Source organism: Enhydra lutris, unplaced genomic scaffold (assembly GCF_002288905.1).
Source record: "Enhydra lutris kenyoni isolate GAN:26980312 unplaced genomic scaffold, ASM228890v2 scaffoldscaffold10, whole genome shotgun sequence".
Classification (NCBI taxonomy): domain Eukaryota; kingdom Metazoa; phylum Chordata; class Mammalia; order Carnivora; family Mustelidae; genus Enhydra; species Enhydra lutris.
In genome coordinates this window covers 1341210-1349892 of record NW_019154094.1, presented here as the reverse complement: position 1 = coordinate 1349892, position 8683 = coordinate 1341210, and the positions used below count along the sequence as shown (strand labels likewise).

General features: G+C 57.5%; 1 protein-coding gene across 1 annotated transcript; it reads right to left on the bottom strand.

Annotated features, from left to right (window-relative positions):
• Positions 1–2809: 2809 nt before the first annotated feature.
• On the bottom strand, positions 2810–5328 carry LOC111144069 (Kruppel like factor 2). The gene is made up of 3 exons (XM_022498162.1): positions 5173–5328; positions 4093–4924; positions 2810–3489 (listed from the first exon to the last, which is right to left on the bottom strand). Exons 1-3 carry the CDS (start codon positions 5245–5247, stop codon positions 3314–3316), a joined length of 1083 nt encoding a protein of 360 aa, XP_022353870.1. The 5' UTR covers positions 5248–5328; the 3' UTR covers positions 2810–3313.
• Positions 5329–8683: the final 3355 nt, after the last annotated feature.

Here is an 8683-nt window from a genome sequence, read left to right as displayed (position 1 = left end):
TGCAGGAACCTGGTCCTCAGCTCCGCATCTCCGCATGGGAGCCACCTGGCCCTGGTGATTTCACGAGCCGTCTCCAGCCTGTCGCCTTGGGACTCCCCAGGGTGATGCTGGGTCTGGGTGCTAACTCAGCTTTACCGATGGGACAAGGTGCTGAGTCAGGGACTCACCTTACCCTCTGAAAGCTCACGTTTCCTCTGCTTCACACCCTATTCTGTCACCAGTCTGGGTGTCCGGGGCTCCCTGACATACAGGAAACTTCTGGCAGAGAAACAGCTCTTGTACCCTCCCCGCATCTCTGGAGTGACTCTTGGGAGATCATTCTGGCAATGCCCAAAGTCCCCCCCCAAACCTTCATCCCTTCCAACCCCTTTACCCACCCCCCCTGGAGGACAAACTGAAACATGACCCCCCAAAATACATATATATATATATATAACTAGGTGCTTGTTTGCATAAGCAATTTCTGGCATGTCTAGTGGAATATTATGCAACCATTTTAAATGGTATTAAAAACATATGGAGGGAAAAATGGTTTTCACCTTGCTTGGAAAAAAAAAGGAGGGGTGGGGGAATCCAGTGATCACCACAGGCATGGGAAAGCGATTCAACCGCTCACCAGAAATCCCTCCCTCTAACAACCTCTGATTGGAATTGGGCTGTAGAATGCAGGGTAAGTTGTTTTTCCGTCTGATATTTGCCATTCTGACAAATGGATACCAGGACTTTTTATGGAAAGGAAAAATGTCCAGGTTTGGTGTGTTCTTCCAGTGATCTGAGGTGGGGCCCAGCGGTGAGATTTTATTCATACTTCTCTCTGGGTGACATCTGCCATCAAAGCTTGCTCCTGGGACAGGGCCACCTCCTTGGGTAGAGAAGCATTGGCTCCTGTTCTTTTAGGAACCAGAGGACCAGTTCCTCTGCCTGCGGCACCGCTGATATCTGGGGCTCAACCTCTGAATGCTGGGGCTAGGCGGGGTGGGGGGAGGGGGTGCCTCCAGGTTCATCATGAGCAGCTTAGCAGAGCCCTTCACCCACCGGATGCCAGCAGCACCCCACCCCCCGTTTGTGGCAACTGAAAATGTCTCCAGTCCAGGTCACCCCTGGCTGAGGACCACGCATCCAGAAGACACCTGATGAAGGTTGACATTTGGGTTTTCAGAAAGGGACGATGAGGGCTCTTTGGGTGGCTGAAGCACACAGCCGGTGGGGGCATGGCACTGTGTTCTAGCAGCTGGGGGCGCTCGGGAACAGAAACTCAACAGCTTCTGTCCCCTGACAACTGGCCTTTCATCGGACTCAACTTCCCCTGCGGGGGGAACCTGCGAGGTGTTTTTTGAGCAAAGCCAGAAAAAGGGCTTTACCTGCGAGTTGAAATGCAACTGGAAAGACTGAAGACCCCGCAAAAGGTTATTTTAAATCTTTTGTGAGTCTTTGTGCTGCTCTTCCCCCGCCCCCTCCCAGTGTTTCCGGAACCAGCTCTGAGCGAAGAGCATGTCCATGGGGTTGGTGGGGCCCCGGCTCTGCTCGGCTCCGGAACGGTTTTGGCAAGAGCCACAGAGAGTGGTTTCGGGAGGCTCACACACTCACACACCCCTCATCACCGGCGGCCCTGGGCCCTGGCTATTTACTCGAGGAAGATGAATCAGATTGTCATCTTCCATTTCTGCTTTTTGTGGATTGCCAAATGCTCTCAGCTGTTTCCAGGACTGCCTTGGGTTGGGGGCGGGGTGGGGGAGGGGAGAGGAGGGAGGAAGGATGGAGGGAGGGAGGAAATCCCAGCCTCTGTCGCAATGGGGCAAGAGTGTTTTAAAATAGGAGCTGCTTACAAGCTATTTTCACTTTCTGGAAACAACTTGTGCAATTGTTGGTAGTCATGGTTACCCACCCAGGGCCCTGAAAAGGGGGAAGATGAGGGGGAACCTGCCAGGGAGAGTCACCTCGTTGCGTGACAGGGACACCTGGGGTGCAGGGCAGGGGTCCCCTCGTTTCGGAGGTGGATTTCTGCAGTGGCCACCTCCCACCACCAAGGCGGGGGCTCTGATGTGATTCCCTCACACCAGGGCACCTGCAGGGGAGGGTCTCACATTCCTCCAGCGCAAGCAGCACATGGGTTACTGCAGAAAGCCCCTGATCCCTTCTACCGGGGTCCACGGACCCTTGGGAGACAGACAGACCCGGCTAGCTTCCCAGTGCCACCACTCTCCACAGCTACCTCTCTGGGCCTGTTTCCTCATCTGGAAAAGAGCCATACATAGCCCTCAAATAAAATTTCATTTTTTCTAACAGGATGGGGAACTCATCCCTTAAAAAATCCTGCTCAAAAGCAAGACTAGTAAAAGGCAAAAGCAGTTCAGAAACTCATTATTTTGCCCCTTTCAAAAAAAAAAGAAAGAAAGAAAGAAGAAAAAAGGTGTGTGTGTGTGAGGAGTGGGTGGAAGCCTGCACACTCCAGAACTTTGGCTAAAACCTCAGAAGCTTCCAGAAAGAGGTAGGCTTTTTTTTTTTTTTTTTTTTCTTTTTCAGCCCAGAGGAGGCCACGTCAGTGGGACCAGCACTTTCCCCAGCTCAGGGGAAAAAGAGGCAATTTATGGCTCAGGGAACAACCTTAAAATAACTCTCCCTCAGTCTTAAAATGTAGTGTTTAAATTTATAGAAAAAGCCACAGGTTCCTGGCAGCTGGGTGCTGGCTGGGGTAGGCCACACTTCACCCCACCTCTGCCAGGCTGCCCTCCTCCATCAAAGCTGCCCCCTCCCCTCCACACCCGCCCTACACCCCAGCTTCCAAGCAGTCAGACCAGGGCTGTGATTTTTCAAAAGATGCAAAACTTTTTTTTTAATAAAAAAAAAAAACAAAAAAAACCAAAAGTCTTATAAAAATGAACCAGGGAGCCAAAATGCCCACCTGTCTTCCTATTTTACAGTAATACAATATCTGTCACAGTCACTATGTACAATATTATAAAAAATGTCGAAGACAGTACAAATTAAGGCTGTATTTCTCACAAGGCATCAAGCCTCGATCCTCTAGTGTAGACCCGGTGGGGGGGGTGGGGAAGACGACACTTAATTATTGCACCATTTTGAAAACAAAACTCGTCAAGGAGGATCGTGGTCTTCTCCCACCGGGTCTTCAGTCTCTGATGGGGGCCGGGCCGTCGTCGTCGTCGTGGGGCTGGGGGAGCCTCCTCAATGGCCACGCCGTGCCCAGCCCGGTCCTCTGGGCCCAATAAATACCAGTCACAGTTTGGAGGGGGCCGCGCCCGGCGCGTGGGACCCGCCACGGCCGCGCGCGGGTGGGGGGGGGGCGTCCAGGCTACATGTGCCGCTTCATGTGCAGCGCCAGGTGGTCGGAGCGCGAGAAGGCACGGTCGCACAGGTGGCACTGGAAGGGTCGGTGGCCTGTGTGCTTGCGGTAGTGGCGCGTCAGTTCATCGGAGCGCGCGAACTTCCAGCCGCAGCCATCCCAGTTGCAGTGGTAGGGCTTCTCGCCTGCAGGGAGGGGGCGAGAGCGGGCCTCAGTTTGCTTCCCACGTACTCGCCTGTGGCCCGGGTACGCACACGCTCCCTGCGACAGTGACTACCAGGGCGCACGAAGCCTATCCCTAACCAGCGCCCAAAGCTGTGGGGGGACCTATGTTTTGGACCTCTAGGGATCCCAGGCACACGACCCTAGCTCTCGAACGCCCTGATTCTCGTCCCCCAGGGCGCCCAAAGTGCACACTCTCCACTCCCCAGCGCTTCCAGCCACGCCCCCGGGGGAGTCCTAAACTTGCATCCTCTCTCCAGCGTTCTGAGACCCAGCGCCCCCCTAGGTTTCCTAGGCGCGCGCACCCTCTGCCCAAAGCCCTGAGCCACGCTCCCAGGAGGGTCCAAAGCATGCGTCCCTTCCCCAACATTCTGATACAGGGTCCCCGGAAGGTTCCTAAGTGCGCACTCCCTCCCCAACAGCTAGAGCCACGCCCCCAGTGGAGTCCTAAGCGTGCGACCCCCTCCCAATCTTCAAGGCCACGCCCTCGAGGGGGGGGTTCCTAAGCGTTCGCCCCCACGTCGCGAGCCCCCCGCCACCGCCCCCAGCCGGCGTTCGCCGCCCACCTGTGTGCGTGCGCAAGTGCGCCTTGAGGTGTGAGCTCTTGGTGTAGGTCTTGCCACAGCCCGCGTAGCTGCAGGTGTGCGTGGCGGTGCGCTTGCGCGGCCAGGAGCGGCGGCCGCGCTTGGGCTTGGCTTCGAGCAGCTCCAGCGGGGACGCGGGAGGCGTGAGGAGACCTCGGGCGGCGGGCGGCGCCAGGCCCAGAGCTGCGGCGGCGGCGGCGGCGGCCGCGTCGTCGAAGAGACCGAAGGCGGCGGGCGCGGGCGGCGCGTAGTGCAGGCCGGGCCCGGGCGCTCCGAAGCCGGGGCCGCCGAAGGGCGGCGGGAAGGGGCCGCGCGGACCGGACGCAGGCAGGCGCGCGGGACCGTCGGGGCTGAGCGGCGGCGTGTCGGGCGGTGGCGGGGGGCGGCCCCCGGGGCCTCTCATGCACGCAGCGGCGGGGCCCGAGGCGCCCTCGCGCTTGAGGCCCCGCGGCCCGCGGGCCAGGCCGGGCGCGCAGCCGTAGCCTCCGCCGCCGTCCGTCTCGGGGGGCTCGGCCTTCACCAGGCGGCCGGGTGGCGCCAGCAGGAAGCGGCCGTGCAGCGCGGGCCCCTGCGGCACGTCCAGCTCGGGCCGCAGCAGCTCGGACACCAGGCCGCCCGCAGGGGCGCTGTAGGGCGGCGGTGCGCTGGGCTCGGGATAGTAGAACGCAGGCGGCTGGGGCGGTGGGGGTGGCGGCGGCGGCTCAGGGGCTGCCTCAGCGCCAAGGCCGTCCAGCCCCATGGACAGGATGAAATCCAGCACGCTGTTGAGGTCGTCGTCGGTGCCGCCTGCCTCGGGCTCTGCGCGCGGCCAGCGCTGCGGGTGACAGAGCGATAGGGTGCGGGCGTGATTGCGGGGCAGGAGTGCGCCCGCCGCCTGCGTTCTATTACCCTGAGCCCACAGTTCCCCGGGGCTTTTTTACACTGAGCCCGTTTTACAACACTGAGCCCGCAGTCCCCGCCGCCTGCGTTCTACTACCCCGCAGCCCACATTTTTACTACCCTGAGCCAGCTGCCCCCGCCGCCCGCGGTCCTGGCCGCCCCCGATGCCCCTGCCGCCCTCACCTCCTGCAGGCCACGCTCGCGGCACGGACTGGCGAAAGTGGAGAAGGACGGCAGGATGGGCTCGCTCAGCGCCATGGCTGGGACCTGGGGCCGACGCGGGTTCGGGACACCGGTGAGTGGCTGCCCGGAGTCGGGCTGGTCGGGGCGCGGGCGGGCGGGCGGGGACGCTCTGCGGCCCGCGGCCGGGCCCGCCCAAGCCTTATAGGCGCGGCGCGCGCGGGGGCCGGGCCAAAGCGGCGGCGGCGGAAACGCGTCCCGGATGGGGACGAGCTCCGGGCGCAGCCTAAATTTAGCCGCGGTATATAAGCCGGCGGGCGGCGGCGGCCGTGGCCACTGCGACCGCCAGGGCTCTGCGCAGCCTGGCCGGCCCCCTGCGCACGGCCAGGCCGCGCCCCCCTCCTGGGCCCGCCCCCGCCTGTCTCCCCGGCGACGCGTCAACACGCGCTCCACAACAGCAGCGTGACGCCCAGGGATCCCCGGGGCGCCCCGTGGGCTCCCGCCTGCTCGAGGACCTGGAGCGGAGGCGGCATCCGGGGACCCGGGACTCTGAGTGGAGCACTGGGTCCCCCGGCCTCCGGGGATCCCTGGTGTATGGGGAGAATGGTCCCCAACGCCTCAGAGGGGTTCCCACAATCCCTGGTGATGGGCGAGATTGACCCATAGTTTCAAACGGGGTTTCTAGAATCCTAGATGGATGTGTGGGGTTCCCGGGACCCCTGATGCAGGGGGGATTGGGGTCCCCAGGATTCATAATGGGTGGGGAAACTCGGCCTCTCATTTTCCGGGGGCCCGCTAAGCCTGACCTACTGTTATGCCCATCCTATGTAAAAAACCGTGTGTGATGACCTTAACAAATGTTAAGTCCTTGAGACCAGGGCTCTCTTAAGGAAGCCCTCCAGAGAAACTGAGGCCCAAGGGGCTCTGGGAGAGGCTTGCCGTCCTTTACTGACTTGCATAAGTGTAGAAGCTGAAGACAAGGGTGACAGTCTCTCCTCCAACACAGACCCAGCACTGGGCGGGAGCAGGGGGTGGCGGCGGCAGGGGACAGGGAACAAGCTTGTCCGGTGGGCATGTTGAATATACCACCTGGGTTGCTCGCAGCACAGCCTTGCCAGCAAAGGACTGTCACTACCATTGTTACTGTGTGCTGGCCCTATGTAGGCGGGGAGAGCGCAGCGACCAAGAGCCAGACAAATCTGCCTGCTCTTGGGGGCTTTCCCTAGGGGGTATAAAATAAACAAGTGTATTGGGGATATGAACCTTTTGGAAACATAAGGCAGGGGGTGCAAGATACAGCGTGGAGGGGACTAGGAAGCAAGTGAGTGTGAGCGGGGAGAGAGGGGATGGTGAAAATTTGAACCTCACCTCACCCAGTGCTTTTATGAGTCAAGATCTGGAGAAAGGGGGAGCCACGTGAGTTCTAGAGGGAGAGCATCTCATGGTGTAACCCAGAGCCGGTGTCCAGCTTTGGTCTCTTGACTCCAGAGTCTGTGTTCCGGACCTGGAGGCATCCAGGGTCTTCCTCCGTCCCGTGGCCAGGTATTGACGGATTCAGGAAGCTCCTGACCGGGACACCTTCTCTGGGGCCAGGAAGGCTTTGCCACGGACAGCAGCTGGACTACCACAGCCCAGGACCACTGCATGGGAGTGGCCTTGGCACCACACAGGCATCAAGGGGCCCCTCTGGGGTCCACAATGCTGGACCCTCCCAGCTGGAAGGCACCTCAGAGGCGCATCACCTCACCATGAATCATCCAACTGTGGGTTCAGCAAACGCACTGATGAGCCCCATTCGTCAGGCGCCGGGGATCTGGGGGTGCTGGAGGGGGCAGGGATCCTCCCTACAGCTTCCCTGGGCTTTGGGAAACTTCAGCTGGAATTGCGGCTGCCACCGCAACGACGGAGAGTCAGCCTCAGCCACAGATTGCTGGCTGTGTGACCTTGGGCAAGTGGTTTTGCCTCTCTGGGCTTGCTTCTTAATCCGTAAAACACAGATGATAATGGTAGCTTATCCCACAGTGGTTCTGTGTGTGTGTGTGCGTGTGTGTGTGTGTGCGTGTGTGTGTGTGTGTGTGTGTGTGTGTGTAAGTGCTGGTGACATCCTGTGAGCCCTCTATAGTTTTTGGTTAAATGAGCCACCTGTATACTTTTCTCACTTTTTTCACCTGAGCCTCTGTTTCCGCATAGGATAATGAGGCAAAGATGAAGGGAATCGAATTTGGTCCCCAAGGCATATGATTCTCTGGTCCTCCTCTCCGCCTCGGACGGCTCCTGCAGCTCCTTCCAGCGCATCCTTCCTCCTTTCTTGGATTCCTTGCAGGTCCCGGAAGGGACCAAGCCCGTGCTCCCTGCCAGGCCTTTGTACTTGCCGTGTCCTCTACCAAGTGATTCTTTCCCTCACTTCCCACTTGCTTGGCTCTGGCTCATCTTCCCTTGCCACCCCCTTAACTAGTGAACTTAAATTTTTAGGGTGCTGTTAGGTTTACAGAAAACATGAGTAGGAAGTATACAGAGTCCCCATGTCCCCCCACACATGCCGTTTCTCCTGGCAGTATGTGATACATTTGTTAATACTCGATGAGCCAGTATTGATGCATTGTTACTAACTGAAGTCCGAGTTGACACCAGTGTCCCCACTCTTGACGTTGCACCTTGTATGGGTTTTGACAAATGCACGTCATGTATCCACTTTTACACTATCATATGGAGTAGTTTTGTTGCCCTAAAAGCCCCCTGGTCCCTACCTCTCCTTCCATAGTTTTTTGTCTTTTTCCAGAATCTCTCCAGTTGTTGCTCATACGTAGTTAGTTTCTTTCAGCTGCCGTCTTTCACTTAGCAATGGGCATTTTAAGAGTCACCCATGTCTTTTGATGGCTTGAATACTCATTTCTTTTTTGTTGCTGAACAATATCCCATGGTATGGATGGATGGACCACCGTTCACCTGTTCACCTGTTGAAGGACATCTTGGTTGCTTCCAGTTTTGGGCAATATAGTTGCCAGGTCGGATATACACTGAATATGGCTTCATGGACACATTTTCAGATTAATTGGATATATCTAGGGACACAATTGGTGGATCACAGGCTAGCAGTGTGTTTCACTTTGTAAAAAGACCACCAAGCTGTCCTCCAGAGTAGTACTACCATTTGTGTGCCCACCAGTGGTGAATGAACGAGAGTTCCCATTGCTCCACATCCTCGCCAGCATTTTGTGTTGTTGGGTTTTTTTTGTTTGTTTGTTTTTGTTTGTTTTTTTAGCCATTCTAATAGGTGTGTGGTGGTATCTCATTGAGGTTTTTAATTTGCAGTCTCCGGATGACGTCTGATGTGGAGCCCCTTTTCATTCGCTTATTTGCGAGCTGTATATCTTTGTCATTGAGAGGTCAGTTCAGACCTTTGGCCCAGATTTTAACTGGGTTGTTTGTTTTCTTATGGACTTTTAAGCATTATTTGTATATGTTGGACACCCATCCTTTATCAGACAGGTGATTCGCAAAGATTTTCTCCTAG